General features: G+C 37.4%; 4 protein-coding genes and 3 pseudogenes across 8 annotated transcripts; 5 read left to right on the top strand and 2 right to left on the bottom strand.

Moving 5' to 3' along the window:
* Positions 1–310: 310 nt before the first annotated feature.
* LOC104766983 (F-box protein SKIP24-like) lies at positions 311–2,070 on the bottom strand (annotated as a pseudogene). The gene is made up of 4 exons (XR_015595089.1): positions 1,832–2,070; positions 1,575–1,748; positions 1,197–1,359; positions 311–1,103 (listed from the first exon to the last, which is right to left on the bottom strand). The product of XR_015595089.1 is annotated as an F-box protein SKIP24-like (transcript).
* Positions 2,071–2,206: 136 nt separating this feature from the next.
* LOC104766991 (presenilin-like protein At1g08700) lies at positions 2,207–3,945 on the top strand. The gene is made up of 2 exons (XM_010490988.2): positions 2,207–2,634; positions 2,704–3,945. Exons 1-2 carry the CDS (start codon positions 2,310–2,312, stop codon positions 3,741–3,743), a joined length of 1,365 nt encoding a protein of 454 aa, XP_010489290.2. The 5' UTR covers positions 2,207–2,309; the 3' UTR covers positions 3,744–3,945.
* A 747-nt stretch (positions 3,946–4,692) lies between these two features.
* On the top strand, positions 4,693–5,079 carry LOC109130216 (putative defensin-like protein 228 pseudogene; annotated as a pseudogene).
* Positions 5,080–5,604: 525 nt separating this feature from the next.
* On the top strand, positions 5,605–7,157 carry LOC104778629 (putative F-box protein At4g22165 pseudogene; annotated as a pseudogene).
* A 2,169-nt stretch (positions 7,158–9,326) lies between these two features.
* Positions 9,327–14,967, bottom strand: LOC104766974 (putative ADP-ribosylation factor GTPase-activating protein AGD14). 4 transcript variants are annotated; one of them, XM_010490961.3, is made up of 13 exons: positions 14,520–14,967; positions 14,039–14,100; positions 13,067–13,154; positions 12,918–12,979; positions 12,699–12,795; positions 11,922–12,317; positions 11,261–11,800; positions 10,856–10,948; positions 10,679–10,765; positions 10,456–10,542; positions 10,026–10,158; positions 9,844–9,886; positions 9,327–9,643 (listed from the first exon to the last, which is right to left on the bottom strand). In XM_010490961.3, the coding sequence occupies exons 1-13, from the start codon at positions 14,616–14,618 to the stop codon at positions 9,589–9,591; spliced, it is 1,842 nt and encodes a 613-aa protein (XP_010489263.1). In that variant the 5' UTR covers positions 14,619–14,967; the 3' UTR covers positions 9,327–9,588. The 4 variants fall into 4 exon arrangements, with proteins under 4 accessions (XP_010489263.1, XP_087364318.1, XP_087364317.1 ...); XM_087508192.1 differs by having other exon boundaries at positions 12,699–12,787; positions 14,520–14,948; XM_087508191.1 differs by having other exon boundaries at positions 14,039–14,365; positions 14,520–14,923.
* Positions 14,968–15,687: 720 nt separating this feature from the next.
* Positions 15,688–17,007, top strand: LOC104766968 (uncharacterized). The gene is made up of 3 exons (XM_010490940.3): positions 15,688–15,924; positions 16,109–16,231; positions 16,415–17,007. Exons 1-3 carry the CDS (start codon positions 15,806–15,808, stop codon positions 16,869–16,871), a joined length of 699 nt encoding a protein of 232 aa, XP_010489242.1. The 5' UTR covers positions 15,688–15,805; the 3' UTR covers positions 16,872–17,007.
* Positions 17,008–17,018: 11 nt separating this feature from the next.
* Positions 17,019–20,017, top strand: LOC104766958 (sialyltransferase-like protein 1). The gene is made up of 11 exons (XM_010490930.3): positions 17,019–17,271; positions 17,385–17,467; positions 17,694–17,780; positions 17,858–17,935; positions 18,018–18,109; positions 18,196–18,397; positions 18,515–18,605; positions 18,722–18,780; positions 18,972–19,120; positions 19,296–19,377; positions 19,464–20,017. The coding sequence occupies exons 1-11, from the start codon at positions 17,166–17,168 to the stop codon at positions 19,860–19,862; spliced, it is 1,428 nt and encodes a 475-aa protein (XP_010489232.1). The 5' UTR covers positions 17,019–17,165; the 3' UTR covers positions 19,863–20,017.
* The last annotated feature ends 3,349 nt before the right edge of the window (positions 20,018–23,366 follow it).

Here is a 23,366-nt window from a genome sequence, read left to right as displayed (position 1 = left end):
ACCCACTCGCTATAATTTTCTATACGCGGCTAATATATGGTAAAAAAATAATAATGTAAAAAGTGAAACTTAAATTACCAGAGTGAAAATGACATGTATCTGTAAATCCATGTAGGTGGTTCTTGGCAGATTTTGAGCGGGAAATTCCGCACCGGAATCCAAACTAAGCATGAGTACGATTATATGCAACCATTCTTTAGCGTTCTTCCATATCAACACATTCAAGTACTAAAGAGGTCACAGGAACAGTAACAAAAATAAGTCCAAGAACAGTAGATAAAGAACAAAGCTTCTGACACAGACAAGCAGGTTTTAGCTTCTTAAACAAGTTTATCTTCATTCATGATATTGTAACACCTACATATCAACCAAAACTTACAAAGCAGACCACATTATCTTCTGTGACAAAATTTCAGCTTTATTCCTGCAAATCTAATTGGATACAAAACAGCAAACAATACAACAACAACTACTACTACTCTCAGCGTTCTGTGGCAGCCAACCATCATTCTGATTCTGAGTGTAAGAGATTGTCCTCGTTTCTGTGTATTGCTGGAACTGCTTTAGCGGAATCCAGGCAACAAGTATTCGTAAGTATATTAAAAAGGAACTCATAATCGATACCACTGATAAGAAAACGAAGATTAACAAGTAAATCTGTAAGTTCAAACATTAAAAACATCCATCGTTTTTGCTTTTAAATTACTCATTGAGGTTTGCAACTATATTGCTCCATCTCATACTTTCAAACAGTCCATATCGGCATAAAACTCTTCCACATTACATTGTGTCACACTTTGAAGAACAAGAAGAATTTCAGGAACATACTCATGGAGAATATTTGGACTGTAAGAATAGGCAACACTAGTGCATGAAGAAAAGTGAGAAATGTTCATAAACTTACAGTTGATGCTTGTTTTCAACTTCTTCCTCTTGCCATTACTCACTTGGTCTCCACTATAGTTAATGCTCGTTTTCAACTTCTTCGTCTTGCAATTACTTCCTTGGTCTCCACTACCTATCGGCTTGTAATCGCGTAAAGGACGATACTTCATGGATTCTAGCTCTTTTATGGCTATGTCAAATCGGTGTTTTACCTCCCTCTGCAATTACGGAGAAAAACAATTTAAGAGAGTTAGAAAGTCAAGCAGAGGAAGTTTGGAACAATGATTGGAATTCCCTGACTTGATACTCACAAGTTCCCTATTCACACCCATGATTTGCTGCTTGCATAACTTTATCTCCATCTCAAGTGCACGCAGTCGACCCTCAACAGGAACAGCGTTTTGCTCAACCAATTGTTTTTGTCTGCCACGTACGACCTCTGGCTGCCAAATCTTCAGAGCTACTGATGCTTGCCTGCGAGAGACAAGAACAAATGAAATCACTAAGGAATGAATGAGGCAAGAACAGTAGGACCAATCTCATTTCACTTTGATCAAAACAAAAGAATCATCTTTTCAAACTCATCACAAAACAATATGCAAACATCTCCTCCTTTAGAGTCAGAACTTAAACAAAACTTTCTGGAAAACTACAATATTGTTCTTCAGGGGTGGGACTAGTTAGTGTACCTCACTTTGTGCAAATTTGAAAACTCCAGAGAAGCAGACTGTAATCTATCACCCTCTTCTGATAACCGAGACTCCAATTCACGAATTCTCCGTCTCCATTCAGAAATCTAACTCTCCTTCCTGAGTAAAGCTCTCCTATGGGCAGCTAATTTCCTCTCCTTATCCCTCTCAAACCTATCCAACACACACACACACACACTCAGTGACAACACAAGGAACCTCATAATAACACACAAATTTGAATCAAATAACAATACCTAGTCTTGTAGATAAACTTGGTGGGAGTTTGAGATTGAGAAGAGGAAGCAGAGATAATGTGGGTAGGGAAATCATGGAAGAGAAGAAGGTCCCAGAGGCCATCATCGGAGGACAAACGGCGGAGACGGCGAGAGGAGATGGAGATACAGCAGAGATCTTTGTAGGAGAAAGCGGAGGACTTGAGCCCAATCTCTAGAATCTTTCTCCATAGCTCGTCGGGTATTTCGTTCGCCGACATTTCTCTTTCTAGGGTTCTAATCCCAATTTGGGGTTCATCGGAGAGTTTTTAATTCCCAATTTGTTGGTTTCAATAAGACGACAAAATTAACATTTTTTAATTAAAAATAAAATAAAAGGAGCTGCTCACACAGAAGTAGCCCTCTCCTCTTCTCTTCTCTCGTCTCGTCTTCTTCCTCTAGAACCCCCCCAAAGATGGCGTAGCCAAGCCAAAAGATCTCTCAAATATTATTGATAACGATGGATTCTTCTAGTATCCTTGATTCTCTCGGAGTTGAGATTATCGGCGTGATGGCTCCGGTCTCAATCTGCATGTTCCTCGTCGTCCTTCTCACCTACTCTCTCTCTGTTACCTCCGACCCTCAGATCCGTACCGCCGCCAATCTCATTTACATCGAGAATCCCTCCGACTCCGCTACCGTTAAGCTCGAAGGTAGTCTACTCAACGCCATCGTCTTCGTCGTCCTCGTTGCAGCCGTCACTTTCATCCTTGTTCTCCTCTTCTACTACAACTTCACCAATTTCCTCAAGCATTACATGCGCTTCTCCGCCTTCTTCGTCTTAGGTACCAATTTCGTTTCCTCCTTCTTCTTAGGGTTTTACTCGAATTCAATGTTGGTTAATCTTGTCTCAGGTACGATGGGAGGTGCGATCTTCTTATCGATAATCCAGCATTTCTCAATTCCTGTGGATTCAATCACTTGCTTCATATTGCTTTTCAATTTCACCATCCTGGGGACTTTGTCAGTGTTTGCTGGTGGTATACCAATTGTCCTGAGACAGTGTTATATGGTTGTTATGGGGATTGTTGTTGCAGCTTGGTTTACTAAATTACCTGAATGGACTACATGGTTTATCTTGGTGGCTTTAGCTTTGTATGATTTGGTTGCTGTTTTGGCACCTGGTGGTCCACTTAAGCTCTTGGTGGAGCTGGCTTCAAGCCGAGATGAAGAGCTTCCTGCTATGGTTTATGAAGCTAGGCCCACTGTCTCCTCGGGCAACCAAGGGAGAAACCGTGGCTCGAGTTTAAGGGCTTTGGTTGGTGCTGGTGCTGGTGGTGGGGTTTCAGATTCTGGATCAGTTGAGCTGCAAGCAGTACGGAACCATGATGCAAACCAACTTGGAAGAGGAAATTCTCATAATCTGGATTATAATGCTGTTGCTGTGAGGGATATAGACAATGTGGATGGTCATGGTAACGAAGACAGAGACGTTGTTGAGAGGTCGCCTGTGGTTGCCATATCCTCAGAGCACTCAACCACAGTTGGAGCCAGAGGAAATATCGAAGACAGTGATAATGTTATGGATGAAGAAATGTCTCCTCTTGTTGAGTTGATGGGCTGGGGAGATAATAGGGAAGAACCAAGAGGGTTGGAGGAGTCGGATAACGTTGTCGACATTTCAAATAGAGGCATCAAACTTGGTCTTGGAGACTTTATTTTCTACAGTGTTCTTGTTGGTAGGGCAGCAATGTATGATCTGATGACGGTATACGCCTGTTACCTTGCGATCATCTCGGGACTAGGGTGCACTCTTATTTTGTTGGCTGTGTACAACCGAGCTCTGCCTGCTCTTCCCATATCCATCATGTTGGGTGTTGTTTTCTACTTCTTGACGCGGTTATTGATGGAGCCGTTTGTTGTTGGGATGACAACTAATTTGATGATGTTCTGATTAACCAGAAAAAATCTAGGGGAACAAGTTAGATGATGATATCCTGATTGCTGTTTTTATCCATGTATTGCACCTTGTGCTGTTTCAAATGAAGCAAATATGTTTTAAGGGTTTTGAGCAATATTCTATTGGAAAAACCGCTAATGTAAAATGGATTGATAGTCTCTGAAGCCGATCATTTTAGTATATGTGTTTGTAGACATTTCAGGTGTTTGACTGAAAACTTTAGGATTGATCTGTGGTATCTTAATTCCTTCAAGCCTCGTCTCTCGTGCATATACACTACACACAGACACAGAGAGTCTTGACGTCAATTACGCACAAGTAATTGTTATGACTTATGATTGTAAAGAAGCAGATAGATGCATTAATTTATAGGACAGTCCACGGACCCTCTCACAAGACGCGATGTGGGATGTGCGCATCCGGACTTACTATTTTAACACCGACTTATTATTAGTTTTACTTTTTCATATTCGTTCAATAACCCTTCAAACCATAACTTAAACCGGATACCAAACCGGTCGTAGATTTCTAGTACATTATTATTCTGGAAAAAACTGAAACTTTATATAGGATTTTGATTTCTCAGTTTGAGTAATTTCCAACTGCCAGTCTACCACGTACTTTTTTTTGCTACATTTAATTTCTTTATTTAATTTATATATTCAACTAAGTATCTAAAAATTATAACACCAAAAAAAAAATATATATATATATATAGAAGAATATTCGAAAAATTAACGAACGAGGAACACGTTGATCTCGTTGACTTTCTTTTTTTATTCTTTTCCACAAATTTTATCGAAACAACTATTTTTATCATATGTGTTTGTATATTTATTACGAGCTAGTGATAATATTTATAACAATAAAATTAGAAGTTGAAGACAGACCACAATATTTTCACGTAACTTAGGAAACCTAATTAATTATATCAACCCTTTGAATGATGAAATTTGCTATCTTACTCATGGTTTCATATGTCTTCATGTTTCTTGTTTTTAGCTATATTCAAGATAACATATTATAATCTCTTATTTTTATTTTTGATTCATCATTTTGCAGAATACAGAATGATCAAATTCGTGTTGCTCAATTTGTTTGTTGACTGTTGATATAAAACAAAACAAAAAAAGACGTGGAAGCTGCGAACAAGAGGTGTCACATAAATCAAATGTACGAAGGAACATGCGGGAACGATGGAAACAAGGTATGCTTAGGCGATTTCAAAAACAAGAAGTTTAAATATGATATTTGCCAATGTACTGACGTTATTCGTTTTTCAACTAAATTACCTCACCATCGTCTTTACAATTGCAGTCGTCCTGGCTAATTTATTTATATTTATAACCAAATTTATTGTACTAATTAATGAATCAAATAATAAGTTGTAAGAATTTTTGGTAACTAAAAAAGAAGTCGTCAATTTTTGTTTTTTAAAAAATTGTAAATATGATTATAAGTTAATTCTACTTTGAAAAAGGTGCATATGTATCGTTAATTCTATCTAAAGTCGTCAATTCTATCTAAACTAATAAAACTGCTTACACTTTAATCTAAAGTATCGTTAATTCTACCTAAAGTCGTCAATTTTTTATTTTTTTTGGCAACCTATTATTAATTTACCAGTTTTTTTTGGGTAAATTTTTTTTTTCTAAGAAATTCTGATATTCAGTGACTCTCGCACTGGGATTTTATTTTTAAAAAAGTTATTTTTTGTCTGATTCGATCATATCTAAACCATGGTAAAATTGGTTTTAAATAAATAAAAAACAGTATATATATACGGGGTGCTTCTCTTGTCTATATTTAATTCTCTTTTATTTTTTGTTTGGTATAATCACTTTGTCATAGAGACAAAACACCATGCTTAAGCTTAAGAAGACTAGTAATTCGAGACGGCGGAGAGAAGAGGCAAAGCTTTCATCTATGTCCCTGGCTGAACTTCTTAGCTATGATCATGAACGGCGCGAAAAAAAGGCTAGGAAGAAAAGAAACTGCCTTTATTGGTCTGAGCTTCCTCCGGATCTGATCCACTCTGTTCTCCAACGACTCAGCCTCCGCGATTTACAACGAGCTAAATCCATATGTTCGGCTTGGCTCTCTGCTTCGAGAAGTTGCCTTCCAAAATCCCAAGACCCATGGTTAATTATATTCCCTAATAATAATGAAGACGACATGAACATGAATCGCTGTAAGTTGTTCAATCCCGAGGAAAAAGACAAGCTGTACAGCATAAGCCAGGATCTGGGTGTGGGTGGTGTGTGTGTTGCCACGTATGGATGCTGGCTCCTCATGCGAAACCCTCTCTTTAATCTCTACATTGTTAACCTTTTAACCGGCCAGAGGATCGATCTACCGCCCGTGGAGTCACAACGTGGTAAGACAAAACTCGAGCGGATCGTAGATGATAGGTTCCACGCTACACAGCTGTCTGGATCATCTGATCAATATTACGAAGCTGATTCTATAGGCTTGGAAATCAATTCCCCTGGACTATGGATAGACGAGGAAGCAAGAGACTATCTAGTTATCTTCTCTTTCAAGATACCTAGGTGGCCCTTTGACACACAATGTGCCGTGATCTGCAAGAAAGGAGATCACTCGTGGAGAGAGTTTCCCGACAGCTCTCCCTGTTCTGACATGGTATACAAGCATCATAAGCTTTACGTCTATCGCTATGGTGCTATCCAAATCTTTGATATCTCTGGAGACGGCCTAATTCCCCTAAAAGCTCCCGAGACTGATGCTGTCTATGTTGCTCCATTCTCCTTTGACGATTTTCATCATGAGTCTTGCCTAGGACTTTGTTATTTTGAGAAGACTAGCATTGTCGTCACAGTAAGTGGACATGTCCTGATGGTCGTGAGCGTAGTGACACTCTTCGAAACCTGGTCATTCCGCATCTACAAGATGTGTTCATGTACGAAAAAGTGGAAGAGGCTTCTTTATTTGGATGGCGAGGCAATTCTTTTGGATCTGGGTGTCACCGTGCCTGCCAAAGACTTTGAGGGAATCAATGACAATTCCATCTATTTTAGTGGCCTTGGAATCAATGACAATTCCATCTATTTTAGTGGCCTTGGTCAGGATGACAAGGAGGATGATATTTTTATCTTTAATCTCAAGGGAGAGACGATGAAACGACCGCACCAGTCTGTTTCTTCGCCGCTGCTATGCTCTTGTGCGCGATGGTTCTTGCCAGGTTTCAGCTACAAGTATTGATATAAAGGTTTTGTGTTACTCTAGTACTTGACGAGTTTGGTAGGACAATTTTGGCTCTAAAACTAGTCAAGTTGGTTGAATAGAAACTGAAACTCTCTAGAGATGATCATGTCCTCTTGGTTTTTTCTTTTTTCTTGAAATACGGCTCTCTCTAGTTATTTGGAGGGTAGGTGGACGATTCTTTTTTCTTTAATTTCTTTATCTAATTTCTATATTCAACTAAGTATCTAAAAATTACAACACCAAAAAAATTACAACACCAAATTGCAACAGCAAAACCAACAACCGCCCCGTCCTCGTCTCAACATCCACTCATGAGTCCTATGGCTGGTACTTGGATTAAGTCGAATCAAAGGTTTGATAGTGTTCTCTAACGAGAAATCAATCATCGAGTGAAAAGACATTTACATTGAATTTAATGTGGAATTTATTTTGTGTTTGCACTTTGCAGGTTGGAGATAAGGTGCAGAAGGGTCAAGTTGTTTGCATTATCGAAGCTATGAAACTGATGAACGACGAAGCTATGAAACTGATGAACGAGATTGAGGTTTTATTTTCTTTATAATAACTTACAATCGAAATTTACGAATTTGATAGTGAGCTTATATATGTTTGTGGTACTTTTCTCTCTCTCTCTCCAGTCTAATGGTGACTTCTATATGCAGCCTCTGTTTGTTAATATTTTTGAAAAATATTTTCATTTCATAAATAATATTTTTGAAAACTATTCTTTTTCAAAATTAAGAACCCCAATTAAAGCTTCACCGCAAAAATTTAATTAATCTTTCACAAGTTCTTATTTTTAAAAATTACAAAATATATATTCTTAAAAAATTTAACAACCTCAAAATAGCATCCTCACCGTTGGAGAAGCTCTTAAGCTCATAAACCGATCCGGTTGGAAAATGATTTAAAATCATTTAGTCCGGTTGCGAAATAAACAGACCCTCCGATTTGGGCCTTGTAATCGTTATTTGGGCCCATTTCTCTTAGTATTTAAACTAGTCTTCTTCTCTACTTACTCCCTCTCTCTTCGTTCTGTTATACCGCTAAAGAAAAAGAAAACATGGCGACTCGTTATACTCTTTCCAGCCATAGTGCCATCCTTGCTTCCACCATCAATGTTCATATGGAACTTACTTCAGATAGATCGGTCTTTGTAGACACGCGAGTTGTCAATTCATCAAGCCAAGTTTCAAGGAACCCGAGGAAGATCTTTACTATGTACGATCGAAGATCGCATAGTATCTCTGTATTCACCAGTCCTTATGAGATTCTTGAAGAACCCGAACCCGTGAAGATACGGTTGTCTACAAACAGACTTGGACCAGCGATGTCTCGGCAATTTCCCGACGCAGGGCTTATCACGTTAGCCGCTTGCTCATCGGCGGAAACGGTTTTCCTCGCCGGTAGTAATCCTCCGGAAATTTCTAGAACCTTCTTTTCGTTTCACCCAAGGTATCCACCAACGAAGGCTTCTAAAAACAGGGTCTTGTGGATTGAAAGCTTTGCCCCTACCGAACAAGATTCTATTTCTGGGTTAAGAACCACCAAGTGTTTCGTTAAGATCATGAGCAAAATGCATTCTGGAACTGTGTTAAAGGTCTTTAGGGTGAGAGAGATCGGGAAAGATGAACCCCTTACCACGGTGGATTACGATGACGGTGAAGGCAGAGTATACAAACTACGACAAAACTTCGTGAACGTTTTGAACGGATTGCCTCGGCCATTCTCTGAACAAATTCGAGGGTTGATCGATTATGAACATGCCTGCTCGATCTACAGCCTCAACCATCTCTCTGAAATATTCGCCAATCATCTCAGAGGAAGGTCATCGCCGTTTTTGTGGTCTATGTTACAGTGGTCGGCTTGTTTTGGGGACGACAATGTTATGGGCATGATTACATTGGAACTAGCATCACGTGCCAACAGTGTAATTAGGAATGGAATCCTTGCGGTACAAGATGAGCTTGGGATTGGAGCTTAGGTGAGCTATTACTAGGACTCGTAGCTTAGGATTTGCAATTCCTAATTGGTTTGAATATTCAATCTTTTTTACTTGTAAAATCAGAAGTATCTAATCTGATGAATCAAGTTCTTTGTAGTGAATTGAGTTTTGTAACAAACTTCTCTCTTTCATGAAGTTTACTTGTTCCTCGATCTTCGGATCTTCTTCTTCTTCTTCTTCTTCTTCTTCAACTAGGCCTTGTTGGAGCTTAGGATTGGAACTTCAACTAGGCCTTCTTCTTCTTCTTCTTCTTCTTCTTCTAGTTTTCACAATTGGTTTGTACATTGCTTGTCAGCGACTGCATTTTTTATTCAATGATTTTGTTCCGTTTGATAAAAAGATGAAACTTTACAAAAGGTACTGCAACCCTTAAACCCTCAACGCTTTCACAATTGGTTTGTATGTCCACTTGCAAATACACTCAAAAATCAAAGGTAACATACAGCTGAATTTGGTTCCGAACAAAGAAACAAACACATTGCACAATAAGGCTGGTTTCTTCTTTTGGAATAAAAACAAATTTATAGAAGGCATTAATTGGAAGATGAATAAGAAAGATGAAGCATCTACGCATAGCTGAAGAAGACGATGAAGCAGAATTAGGTGTGACTAAGCAAATGGATTGCCTCCAGTAGAAGCAACAGTGCCTTGTGCAGCAGAATTCCTACATCCACATCCATGTTAGGCAATAAGACAAAAGATAGATAAGCTCCACAAAGAAACAAAACGTAAAGATTTATGAGTTTTTCATATATTATTTATGGTAGATTACTATCATAAATTCTTCATTCAACGCATTGCAGAATCATATAACTCCTATAGCATCATAAAGTAAAGATTACATTATGACACTGTGAAACTTACTGTAGTTGAGATGAGACTTCCCCTGCCATGCATGCTACGCCACCTGCACAAGTTTGAAGGGGCTGAACATGGGATACTCACTTGTGTTTTGATATTTCACGCAACATAGTGAGAAGCTAAATTTCTTGCAGGACTGTAATAAACAGAAAATGGTATAATTTATAGCGCGAAATTATTATCACCTTGCGCGACTGCTGGAGTAGGTAAGTACGAGGGTACAGAATCTAGAACGAGCCATGGTTGTGCACCATTAAGGAAGGTTGGTGGTGTCTGGATATCAGGTAGTGCCCCTTGTAACGAACTCACGTCTAAGAACTGGCATTAAATACAACCATGACAAAGTCAATCATAGTATTTGCAAGGCTTTTACTGATGTATTCATATATACACACGTAAATGTAGGGCATCTTCCACAATATATGTTGTGTTTTACCAAATGAACCATAATGCCATAGACACTTTGCAAATATTATCAAACTCTACGCTAAGATGAGCTTTGAATGAACTACATTCAGAGGTTATCTGGTTTGATACATTACACCATTGCATACAAATGATGGTGTGAGGTCTAATTTGATTGCAAGAAATATCTGTGAACAAGGATCTACATACCATGTCATTTGAGTCAAACTCGGAATCATACGGGAGATCAAATGGATTAGCTGACTTTTGTTCGTTTACATGCTGCCAAGCTTCTTCCTGGGAATGAAGATTTAAATCGATCAAAGACTAGAAAACGGATAGGCGACATGGTATGTTTGAAAGATAGTCGACACTCGATAAGCGTATAGGAGAAAACAGCAAAGATAACTGGAACCATAAGAGGGGAGTATACTTGTGCCATGACAATGTTCCCTGGAAAATCAAAACCAGAAGAGCCAGCAGGGAATGTGGCTGTTTGGGTGACACCATTGCGTAATTCCTGTGACTTGTCATAATCATTGAGGAATCAATAGTGAGATAATCCAGAATACACTGACATGATAAAGGGAAAAGGGAAGTAGGGAACAACCTCTACAACTTGTGGTTCCAAATGCTGTTGGTGAGTATTCCTACCACTGTTCAAAGGATTGGCCTCAATAGAGTCAGGAAAGGCATTCCACGGCTGCTCAAAACACGCCGGGTAAGAGTTAGTTCATCACATTCCGTAGGATGTATGCTAATCTTGTGACTGTGGAATGCTAATTACAGTATTTAGTTTGTCAGATTACAGCTTGCCTAACTACATACATACAACATGAGACCAGCCGGTTCGCCCAGCCAAGATGAATTGGATCATCACAATTTTCATTAACAAAAGAAGTATCATTTTCAATATCTAGGATGCGATAGCACATCAACCACTTTCCTAATTATTTTCTCATGCTGCACCCGAATTGATGTAATCGAAAAGGCAGAATAGAGAATTAAGACGAACCGGGGTAACGGCAACATTTTTAGCAACATCCGAGAGATCATCCTGCCATGGACTTGATATCGACAAAGCATGTTGGTCCACAACAGATGGATATGGTGGCCATTGCATGCTTGTGCTAGGCTGTGGGATTCTTTCATCTTTTACTTCCAACTGGGGAGCTCCAGAGGAGCTAATAACGTTTGTAGATTGTTCAGCAGGAATGGGATTATCAAAAGAAGCCCACCCTTCGTTCTTAGGTGCAGACAAGTCTGGCAGTCTTGAAGTAGATTGCTGGCCCAAATTTCCAGCAAACAAATCTGTCGGGGTGGATGAGTACGTCTGTGGAGGTTGATGAACATTCGTAGGTGGAAATCGGGGTGCTATTGAAGGTTGAACTGTATTGACAGATTGAGCCATTGGCGCTCCTGGCAACTGAAACAAATCAATAGGAGCCTTTGTCGACTCTGCTACTAAAGGAACAGTAGTAGATCGGGGTGCTATTGAAGGTTGCTGGCTTCCTGTACTTTCAGATACGCCTTCCCCTAAGCCACTTGTAGTTCTCTAGAGAAAGAAATTGAAGAAAGATTGAGAAGTTGGAATATCAGTAAACTCACTTTTTCCACAAGCGGATGATTTTCAAATGTAACAAACAAGCATTCTGGAGGAGGCAGGTTGTTATTACCTGATGTTGCCTGCCTGGAAATAAATTTTCACTTGGAGGGGCATTTGAATGGTGAAACTGGGGACTACGAAATTCAATTTCCTTCTGGAAGTTTGGGGACTGTGTATCAGACCTGAACGGATCTCCTCCACTTGACACAGAAAAATCTGAAGCCCTTGGAGCAGATCCTTCATTTGCGAATTGGTCTTCAAACATATGATCACTAAAACGTCCAGGGCTGTATACAAAACTAGAGGCTTTGGCATGAAGACCTCTCACTGAAGCAGACTTGCCGGCAAATCCCAAGGGTACTTTCCCATAACGACGCTCTTCATACTGATAATCGTAAGGAGGGCTTTGGGAGTACGAATGATACGAGTTGGCCCGTCGAGTCACATCTTCAGAACTTCCATGGTCCTGTCAGTTGTATTACAGGAAAAAGAAATATATATAAATGTTCTCTGCATGCAGGCACATGTTGAATTTATAGCAAGTAAAAAGAAATAATAAGCATCAGATATTAGAAGAACTATATGACAACCTTCAGCCTCAGAGCAAAATTGATAAACTTAAAATCCCTAATATTGTCAGATAAGATACTTCAAGTATAAATTTTTCTCTTAAAATGAGAAAGAAATGTACAAGCAATAGGACTCACTTAGACTAAAAGTTTCATGAAATACTTAAATACATTTTAGCAAATCGTTGCTGTTTTGGATATAGGATTTCACCTAAAAAATGAAGCAAGCTATGTTTTATAATTTTTCAAATGACGAAAAAGAAAGTAGATTATCTTGCCTGACTATCTTTCAGAGGCTTGTCCGTAACATTTGCACCTGCATATTTCTTTTGCACATATACACTTTTGATAAATTCGCGAACTCTATCTGCATTACTGCCAAAGAAACAACATCAGTACCTATTCATGGATTTTAAACAGATCATATTTTCGATATAAAGAAACCATAATCTTTGCTGCTCAATCATGAACGCCATTGAAAGCTAAATTATTTAAACCTGTTTTCCGGAAGTCTCTGTCGTTGATGGTCCCAATTTTTCAAATATATTTCTCGGGCACGCTGAAAATGGAAACCTTTCATAAGCTACATAGGGAAACATATATCTCCAGAAACATTTAAGAACTGAGACTATAGCATCGATTCTACCTGATTACCACCATTTTGAAGTACTTCAACTTCTTGAGAAGTAAACTTTGACATTGATACAGACTTCACACGATGAGTAAATTCACGGCTGTAGTTTATTCAAATAAAATCAATGGTGAAAAACTGAAACTATGAGAGAAAAAGAAAAGGTGGGGACATCACTACAACATGGCAGTGTGCTTTAGATACGAACAAGAAATCGTAGAAACAAAAATGCACAGTACACCACACCACCGTAAACTTAAATATACATCAAGAGAAACCTATTAACTGCATATGAAAGATGCCTAAGATTACACTTGCTCATAATACATAAACCTATATTTCCTTTTCCGTGAAAACCAGTCTCATATAAGAGTTGCATAAAAAAAAAAATACCAAATCAAGAGAAGACACACAAATAAAAAGGGAGCCACAAAATAGATTAAGATTATGTTGTTATGTTAGAGGAGTAATAAAATAAAACGCACAGGTCCGCCACCAACTACAATGATGTCGAAATTTAGCTCACAATGTGTCGACGAAATCAGGTGCATAGAACGAAATTAAAGCACAGAAAAACTATCAAACATTTGATAAAGTGTATTTTGTAAGACAATGCATCATTCTTGTTTCTGGGGGATCATTTGTTAGTCTTGTCTGCAAAAATTAAAACTGAGTATTCACTCAATAGCGCTACAATATAGCAGAAAACTTGATTGTGGGATGAACATTGGAAATACATTCAATGAATTGGACAAAGAGTGTTCCATTAACTAATATCAAGTTATCAACTACGGAAATATATTCAATGACCTGAACAAAAAGGTTTTAAGTATTGCCGCTTTACAAAATTCCAGCAACAGAACCGTAAATGTAAGACAATAAAGTAAATCAGGAAAAAAGCATAAGATGTATAGAAAAATGATCAGATAAGAAAAGAAACAGAGTGGCAGGTGAGGAATAGTTGGCAAAGAGAGGAAGGGTACTCACTGAATCCCGCTACAAGCCATGCATACGAAAGTCCAGAAAGTTGTACAAACATATTGAGGGCCCTGCATTAGTAGTATCAAAGCCTTACTATAACAATAGCTAGAATGAAATTTAAATCAAAATTCACACGAATGAATGAAAAAAAAAATATAAGCTTTGTTCCATTTCCGTATTCGGAAATAAGTAGAGATCACTTGAGATTAACTTCACTTAATGAACCCGTCAAGGGACATAATCAAAACATTTGCTGGACAAGAAGAAGAAACAAACGAAAGCCCCAAAAAGAAAAAAAACATATCTTTCAAATGATAACCACAGAAGAAGAAGCTGAAAGTCAAACACAAAAACAACGAAACCCATCAGTTCAAAAACTCAGTAGATACAAAAAAAGACACTCACAAGATTAGGCCTTTGAGGGAAACACACAAAAACTAAAAATGGGTGAAAAGGAAGGGAGAGGAGAGAGTTAAAAAAAAATTACAAGGCTATTGCAGTTGATACAACGACGATTAGGGGGAAGCTTCATAAGCCCACGAATAATCTTCTCGTTCCTCTCTTCTTCTCTTTTACTTCCCATCATATCGTTTTAGACTCTGTCAACAAAAAAAACGAAGAGTGTTCCCAGATGAGATTGACTCACGGAAGCGATTTCGTGAAATTGGGGGAAAAAAAGTTTGGGTTTTTATTTGAAGTCGCTGATAAATCAACGATTTTGGGAGCTGGATTTTTCAAATGGTCTCTCTCGAATTTGAATTTCACAAGAGATGATGATGATGATGATAGAGAAAGAGAAAAAGAAACGCCTTTTTTTTTTTTTTTTTATTATCCTTTTGTTTTGATTGAGAAAAAGGGAAGAAGAAGAAGAAGAAGAAGAATGAGACTCATGTTGTTGTTTCCCTTTAATTCGTCTTTATCTGATGTGTGTGTGTGGGCTTTTTTGGCTGACCCACATCCATAATATCATTATTGATTGAATCTAATCAAACACAAAAAATTACATTGCATACTCACTCTATGAACCAAAAACTATAAATATTCGATTTAAGATATAGTTCGTTATGATATGATGGTTATATTATCTGTTAGTAAACTAATTAAATATGATGATCGCCTTATTGTTTACCCTAATGGCTAATGTTTTTGACGAAACTTATACAATAATCTCTCTAGCTACACTTTTGATTGCATTTAATCTCTTCAAACACTTTGATTGCATCTAAAGATGCTTTAACCTTAATTCACACAAAAACTTTCGTATCACATACTTCATTTGCTACAAATTGCATAAAATAATAATATTTCCTTTAACAGATTGGCGAAATTGATCTTTTGCTAGGAAAATTGCAAACATAACAGTTTTTAGTAAACTAGTTACATATGATGATGTCATCCTAGTAAACTACTTTTGATTGCATCTAAAAATGTATATAGTACTTAATTATGAGAACGAAATAGTTAAGATGACATCATATATATGTTTGTCGGAGACGATACAAGACTAGAAGATAAAAAGCTTCGATTTCTCAATCCCCGTTTCTTGTCTCTTCTTCCTCACATCCATTAATAGTTTATAATTTATACCTTTGACGTTCAATTCAAAGAGTGGTTGGTTATTTTGTTCTAGGTATAGTGGAGTTGTTGTTTTTCTTACGTACGTCCTGCAATTCTGATAAGGTACTTCGACTATATATTAAGAAGGCTAGTACTATATGGATCTATATAGATATATTGATTAATTTGTTTCATTGAGCATCAAGAATTAGAGAGATGTCTAAGCTTATGCAAAATCCGGTGTTCCATGAACTTAAGAAGCAAGCTTCTTTCTTCATCAAGGAAAAGATCAAGACTGCTCGTCTCGCTGTAACCGACGTTACTGCAGAAGAACTGTGAGTCATCTTTACTAAATTTCTAGAAACGACCTTTTTCCTGCTAAGCTTAAAATCTCTTAAATTTTTGAAACTTAAGTATAAGGTAACTTTTATTACCAAAATTTGTTGTTGTGATATTTTAGAAGAGAGCTCTTATACTAACGGATTTTGCATTAATTAACCCGGCCCGTCCGATTTGAAGATTGACAGAAGAAGTTACGGGCAGTACTCCCTCGTTAATAGACGCACGTTCCATGGCGGTCATAACCAGAGCTTCTTTTGAGGTCGATCAATTCCAAAGAATCGTGAGGATTCTACGGCAAAGGTAATTTTGCCTCGCGTTGATTCAAGTAAAACAACTTAGAATTTATATCATCTAACCACCAATACAAAACTACCCCATAAATTAAATAAGATAACCAATCAACCATTAGACTCCTACAAAATATATTAACTATTTATAGTATCTACAGTATATAACTTTGAACTTTCGTATTATTTTTTTCAGAATGGTAATGTTTGATAGAAAGGAATGGCGCGGCATGTACAACACGTTGTCAATGTTGAACCACTTGTTGATCAACGGCCCACTAAGTGTATTCAATGAGTTCCAACACGAGAGAATAATTATTGAAGATGTCATACAGATCGAGTGGATCGATGAGAAAGGATTCGATTGTGGTGTAAAAGTTCGAAACATTGCCGCGAAGGTGCTAAGATTGCTCGAAGATGACATGTTTCTTAAAAACGAGAGAGAAAGAACCCGTAAGCAAAGCACTGGTCGGATCACAGGATTCGGAAACTCGAGTTTCTTCATACATTCTGAAACGAACATAGTAAGAGACAACAGCTCGTTCTTGAATGACGACCACCAACCTTGTGAGAATGATCTTATCGCGGATGATCATCCTTTCGTCGAGAATGAACACAATAGTGCTCAGCTCTTGCTTTCTTCTTCGATTTGAGTTGCGTTGTTTTTTTTTTTTTTTATAAACAAAGACACAAATTAATGCGAAAACATGTAACGCGTAATTTTGTAAACTGTACCATTACTAAAAAATCATTAAAGGTCACGTGAGATGTTTTTATTTTGGATCAAAAGTCACGTGAGATTTTTTTATTTGCGGTTTTGGTCCTTGGATTAATATAGATATTGCAACGGCGTACTAGAAGTATCTCCGGCGACATCTGTTTCTAAAATTCGATCGATCACTCTCTCTCACTTGGTTTGGGTTAGGCTCTTTCATGGTTGAAGAAGAATGAGATCTCACCAAGCTGGCCGGAAACTGCCGCTTCTTCAAGTTCTTTGCGTACTCGCAGTTTTCTCCGTTTTCCTTTTCTCCATCCAATCTTCCTTCTTCGCAGGTCCTCCTCCGTCGCTTAAACCTTTCCGTCTCCTTCCTTTTTTACCATCACACTTACCTCTCATCTTGAATTGTTCGAGTAACTCTAACGATTTTTGATTGTTCATATCGCAGCTAGTAATACTCGTAAAATAGATCTTCAACAGGAAGATATCCAGATCTTGTCAGGTTTTCAATCCAGCGTTCAACAGTGCGTGGTTTGTCTCCAATTCCCAGATTTCTTTGATTTTTTACTAGTTTCTTTATGGATTCTTCATCTTGGATTTGGATATATGTGTTCTTGCGCACTAGTTTTGATCTGGAAGTACACCTGCTAAAACTCAATGTTGTGCTGGAAGAGTCTATAGGTTATGGGATTGTGATGAATTTTTGTAGTTTGGAAGATATGTTAGGAGTTAGAATAATGTTTTACTGTTTATTCAGGCGAAGAGAGGGCTTGGACTCTCTGCTCATATTATTGATCACTGCAATTTGATCCTCAAGTTCCCTGAAGGCACTAACAGCACTTGGGTATGTTTACCTTTGTATGGCTTCTTTTTTCTATATATTTCATTGGTTTTAAAGTGAATCAAGTCTTTCAATTACAGTACAATGCACAATTTAAAGTTTTTGAGGCATTGGAGTTCAAGTATAATGTCTGTGAGGCGGTTCTCTTATGGGAGCAGGTTCGTGCTTCTTTCTTTCTCTTGATTAGAATTTTCTTGTTTGAGAACTTCATTAGAATTCTGATGCGTCTGAGTAATGCAGTACCGCAATATGACTACAGTATTGACAAGAGAATACCTCGATGTACGCCCTGATGGATGGTTGGACTATGCCGCTTTGAGAATTGCACAGCTGTATGATCCCTACACGTCTTGTCTAATGGTTTGCTTCTGTCATTTGATTATTTCTTGTTGAGCTCTCTTGGTCTTTCGGGTTTCAGGGGAGCTGAGAAGTGTTATAATCGTACATTGTGTGAGGAGCATCTTAATGTGATCCTTCCGGCGAAGCCTCCTTTCCACCCTCGGCAGTTTCATAAATGCGCTGTTGTCGGAAATTCTGGAGATCTGTTAAAAACTGAGTTCGGAGAAGAGATTGACAGTCATGATGCTGTATTTCGAGACAATGAAGCTCCTGTCAATGAGGTAGTTACTATATGTCTAACATTCTGATTTGTGATTTCTTTGAGTTTCCCGATTGCTGTTTCGACCTAGTGTGGAATTTTGATTTCCTTTACTGGCATTGCTTATATTTTGTTGCAGAAGTATGCCAAGTACGTAGGAGTAAAAAGGGATTTCCGACTAGTTGTTCGTGGTGCAGCTCGTAACATGGTCAAGATTCTCAATGGGTCTGGTTAGTTAGTACTCATAGTAGACAGATAAATGATCTGCATCTTATGATTATGATTCATTATCTTCAAGCACTCATTGTAGCTTTGCCCTTCTGATATAACCTGTCATTTACTGCAGACAATGAGGTGCTTATTATTAAAAGTGTGACCCACCGAGACTTCAACGAAATGATAAAGGTATAACTACTGTCTTCTTTATTTTATTTTTTTTTCCATCATAGCCGTTTTTTTTCACAACTTCCACTGTAGTCGTTCGTAACAATGCCCCTTCATTAACATAATTGAAGAGACTGAATGCTGAATCCTTGCAGTCGCTTTTACATAAATTACAGGGTGTTCTTACACGGCTTTAAATTATTTTGTAACAGGGTATACCAAACCCTGTTTATCTTTTCCAAGGAATTGTCCTACGCAGAGGTGCAAAAGGAACCGGGATGAAATCCATTGAACTAGCATTGTCCATGTGCGATATCGTTGACATATATGGTTTCACAGTCGATCCTGGATACACAGAGTGGCAAGTATCCTAAATAACTTATATCCATAATGCTATCTCTTACATTCCAAAGCTGTTTAGGAGATTGGATACTTCGAATCTGATAATAATTTACCTTGGTAATCGGAAAAGTCAAGAATACTTCTAGAGATACATTGTCATGTTTCCTCACTTTGTATCTTTAAATTCAATGCAGGACGCGTTACTTTTCCACGCCAAGGAAAGGGCACAACCCACTTCAAGGAAGGGCATACTACCAACTTCTAGAGTGTCTTGGTGTACGGATAACTTGTCAAAACCTTAATTCTGTTTGCTCTAAACGTTAACCCTTTTGTGGTCTCTCTAAAGAAATCATGCTCGGCAGGTAATCCGGATCCATTCTCCCATGAGATCTCAGAGGAAGGAGGACTGGTCAAGTGTGCCAAGTCGTGAAATGATAAGCCGAGCTCATGCAGCCGCCTTACGCCTACAAAGGAGCCAACAGCCAACTAGTTCGAAGAGGGATGGGTTAGGACAATTCGGTAACTGTAAAGTGTGGGGAGACGCAGACCCGACAAAAGGACCAGTCTCGGGATCTCCGGACATGAGTGAGATCAGGAAGAAGTCAAATTACAAGAAATGGGAAGTGATGCCATTAAGGAGTTTAAGAAAGGAAGCTAGGGATCACTACATCCAAATGAAAGGGGTGTCACAGTACAAGATGGATGGAAATAAACTGGACGATCTGGTTTGCGTGAGGCATCCACTAAAATTAGAGGCGTAAATGTTGTTCATCATCTTGTAAAGGTTTAATTTTTTAAGTCCAACTGAGCTGACAAAGTAAAGGTTTAGTTCTGTTTTAATCAATTAGTTATCCATATCTGTTACAATGAACGTCTTGAGGCAATCAGGCTATAGTAACTTCATTTACTTCCAAAAGTCGATTTTGATCTAAACAGAGTTCAGAGAGATACAGAACAGTAGAGAGCATTTATTGATGTTCTTTTTGTGGGTAAAGCAATAGGAGTCTTCAGGTTTTACAGGTGCGATTTTCCGACAAACAAACAAGATTGTCCGTAACAAGGATCATAAGGTCGAAAAGTTGGGCCCTTTTATGGTTTTGTTTTATTGGGTATACCTAAATTACCTACAAAATAAGGACATAACTGAAAATAGTTGGTCCAATAAGAAGTTACTCAAATATTTCCTATTTGAAGTTAACAATAAGGTACTTTCGTACGTATAATTTGGGTATAGCCACGAAACTGCAAAGAAATGATGGAATCAGAACTTAAAGAAAACCGTCGTTTCATGAAGTGGAACTTTCTTCTCTCAGGCATGAACATGCACGGTGTTTAATTTTGTACACACATTTCCACTTCTTATTTTCCAAACAAAATGTCTTCTCTTTTTTAACTTGACTAAACCCCTCTTTTCAGTTATGTTTCCAACAATAATATTTTTTATTTGTTGGTTAAATGGTGCTTTATATATTATACATTTACCAAGGCATGAACCTGGCTGAACTTTGTCTTTATAAATACCGAATAATTTATAAAATAATCATCGTGAATCTGTCGCTCCCAAAATAATACTAATTGATTAAAGGTATACATAATGGAGTTCATAACCATTTTAACAATAATATTACTTGGGTCGGTCGTTCCGTCTTAATGTCGTCGACCCAACGTTTTCACCGCTTGTAAAACCAAATATTCTTAAAATGCTTATCAACCACATTTAAAAATAAAATCATAATAAAAACCTTAAAATCCTCTAGTTTTAGTCTATAAGATGAATACTCAACCACATGAGTTAGTTTATTATCGTTAGTTTCCCTTTTGTTTTTTTTCTTAAGACGCATTGGATAGTACGTGATTGTTTATTCACCCACGTGATTGCTTCTTTTTCTGTTCTTGACTTCCGAGGCTACCGTACGAACCATCTCTGGCAAATATATCGACAAAATTAAGAAAAGAAAAAAAAAAAGAAATGGAGAAAGACAATTATATAAAATATACGGCATCGCTACTATCCAAAGGCAAATTGGCTAAAGAAAGATAGCTTATCAACCACCACGTAGTTGATTCTTCGGTCGACCACATGACGTGATCTGTCAAGCCGCTGATCACCACCAGTCGTATTTGGGTCCTACTCCTAAAACTTTGCATTTGGCTTTGACGCGTCTCCAAGAGACGATTCCCCACAACGGCACAAATAATTTTGTGGGACTATTTTTGTTTATTGCAATTATATGTTTTTTCGATATATGTCGCAGTTACGGACTAGTGAAAAATGTCGGTATCTTATAAGGCTTTGACAGCTTTCAAGATATGTAAGTTAGGTTCGGTTTCAATAAGTTAGGTTTAACGTTGTCTCTTCTAGCATGTTCTTTACAGAATTGGATGTCTTTTAAAATCGCAATTACTCGTTTTCTAGCTAATACAATTATATATAATATATGCATATAGTTAGTATAGTACTACATTCAAACCCTGGATCTGACAATATTTTAAACTGTATTGTATTCGGTCAAAGTAGTCGTATCGATAAAGATTTTTTTTTTTTTTTTTTTGTATCGATAAAGATATTACTTGTTGCTTGCACAAATTATGGGTTATATACAGGATTATATAATACCCATACTAAGACCTCAAGAGTCATCGATGAGATATTTATCCATTAAGCTAAACGTACCACATGGGTAGGGCCATTGTGTTGTGTTGTCTACTCCCCTCGTTAGTTTCTCTCAAAATTCGTTTTATATCATTGAGCTATCGATTTTATTTTTCATCTATATTGTTTTATTCTTTTTTTTTTTTTTTTTTGTCAAACTATATTGTTTTATTCATTATAATGTGATTCAAAAGAGAGAGAGAGAGGGGGGGGGGAGAAAATATAGTACTATAAGAGTGGAGGAGCTCTGCGGATAAAACGATTCCATCTTTTCTTTATCAAATGATTCCACGTCCGCATTAAAATATGAATTCTACACAAATCATACGTTAGTGGATTCATTGCAAGCCTCCACGATACTTAACACCACTATAAAAATGGTGTGCTGATGATGATTGATGAATACACTAATATACTATGCCACGCAGTTACGTGACATGCGATTTATAACTGTCACAATCGATATGAATAAGCTTCTTCTTTTTTTCTTTTTAATGAAGATATTTTTTTTTTTTGCTACTTATTGTATAATCGGAGCTAGTAATAATTATAGAGTGTTATATGGGCATGGTAACGCATGTCACAGGGCATGTGAGGTATCACGCAATATGCAATACAAAAAAATATTAATTCCTTCGATTAGGACTACCGAACTATGGTTAGTAATTTAATCTATTGTCTTTTTCAATTATTGTAGGATCCTTTCATGCGTTCATGGAAGGGGAATTTTTATGCGTTCACATGTATTTCATTAATGGACTAATTACGAGAACATAATAAAAACAAAGAATAACTATGTTTTGAATAGTTAAATAAAATTAGTAGTCTCTTCCGCTGACTCGGAAGATTCATCATGAGTGACGTTATAAACTTAAGGAGTCCCATACAAGAAAGGAATCAATTAGGGGTTTGATCCACGGCATATACTAACTAACGTGGGAATACCTGACTTATGGAGGTTGGAAATTTCGTCTGATTTAATTTTGTGAAAGAATATGCTTAGAAGATATGCTCATTTCTAACAAACAAAAAATTCATGTTTACCTTGTGGGTTTTGCTTTTCTTTTTCTTGAAAAAGATTCCAATATATTTTTGGGGCAGACAAGGAGATTATATGCTACGATGGATACTTGGTTTATTCTTATAATCTGACTTTGCAAATGTAAAAAAGAAAAGTGATGTTGATTTGGAATTTTGAAAAGTGGGGATTATGGAAAAATAGAAGAGAAACGTACCTAACTAGCTTACCGTACATCGTTTTTTTCTCCGTCACCGTACACATTTGTACACATCAAAAAAGTAATGAGTGAAAAAGTTTGATCTATTACGAAAAGTGTGCACTAACTTTATAAACCGGTGGAGTGTTATCAAAGACACTAGATTAAAGGATCTGCATGTAGCCGAATATTCTTAGTAGAACTAGTAAACATATATCAACTCTTAAACGATTCTAGAAGATAAGGAAAAAATGTTTAACAAAATGAACTTTAAAAAATAAAACTGAACAGTAATATTTGAATTATCGGCACATGTTGAACCCTTGGAGGTTAACTGACACAGCATAATGTTGTTAAATACTATATTTTAACTTAATATAATCAGATTTCGTCTT

This window comes from Camelina sativa, chromosome 3 (assembly GCF_030686135.1).
Source record: "Camelina sativa cultivar CO46 ecotype springtype chromosome 3, ASM3068613v1".
Classification (NCBI taxonomy): domain Eukaryota; kingdom Viridiplantae; phylum Streptophyta; class Magnoliopsida; order Brassicales; family Brassicaceae; genus Camelina; species Camelina sativa.
This window is presented reverse-complemented; position numbering and strand designations above follow the sequence as displayed.

Excerpts from the sequence above, each read along its gene's own strand:
- LOC104766968 (XM_010490940.3), top strand. The coding sequence starts at position 15,806 with ATGTCTAAGCTTATGCAAAATCCGGTGTTCCATGAACTTAAGAAGCAA. Across the intron at positions 15,925-16,108 it reads GACGTTACTGCAGAAGAACT|ATTGACAGAAGAAGTTACGG; the intron begins GTGAGTCATCTT and ends TCCGATTTGAAG. Across the intron at positions 16,232-16,414 it reads GTGAGGATTCTACGGCAAAG|AATGGTAATGTTTGATAGAA; the intron begins GTAATTTTGCCT and ends TATTTTTTTCAG.
- LOC104766974 (XM_010490961.3), bottom strand. The coding sequence starts at position 14,618 with ATGATGGGAAGTAAAAGAGAAGAAGAGAGGAACGAGAAGATTATTCGT. Across the intron at positions 14,101-14,519 it reads GTATCAACTGCAATAGCCTT|GGCCCTCAATATGTTTGTAC; the intron begins GTAATTTTTTTT and ends CTACTAATGCAG. Across the intron at positions 13,155-14,038 it reads ATGGCTTGTAGCGGGATTCA|CCGTGAATTTACTCATCGTG; the intron begins GTGAGTACCCTT and ends AATAAACTACAG.
- LOC104766958 (XM_010490930.3), top strand. The coding sequence starts at position 17,166 with ATGAGATCTCACCAAGCTGGCCGGAAACTGCCGCTTCTTCAAGTTCTT. Across the intron at positions 18,110-18,195 it reads GCTTTGAGAATTGCACAGCT|GGGAGCTGAGAAGTGTTATA; the intron begins GTATGATCCCTA and ends TTCGGGTTTCAG. Across the intron at positions 19,378-19,463 it reads AACTTCTAGAGTGTCTTGGT|GTAATCCGGATCCATTCTCC; the intron begins GTACGGATAACT and ends CATGCTCGGCAG.
- LOC104766991 (XM_010490988.2), top strand. The coding sequence starts at position 2,310 with ATGGATTCTTCTAGTATCCTTGATTCTCTCGGAGTTGAGATTATCGGC. Across the intron at positions 2,635-2,703 it reads CTCCGCCTTCTTCGTCTTAG|GTACGATGGGAGGTGCGATC; the intron begins GTACCAATTTCG and ends ATCTTGTCTCAG.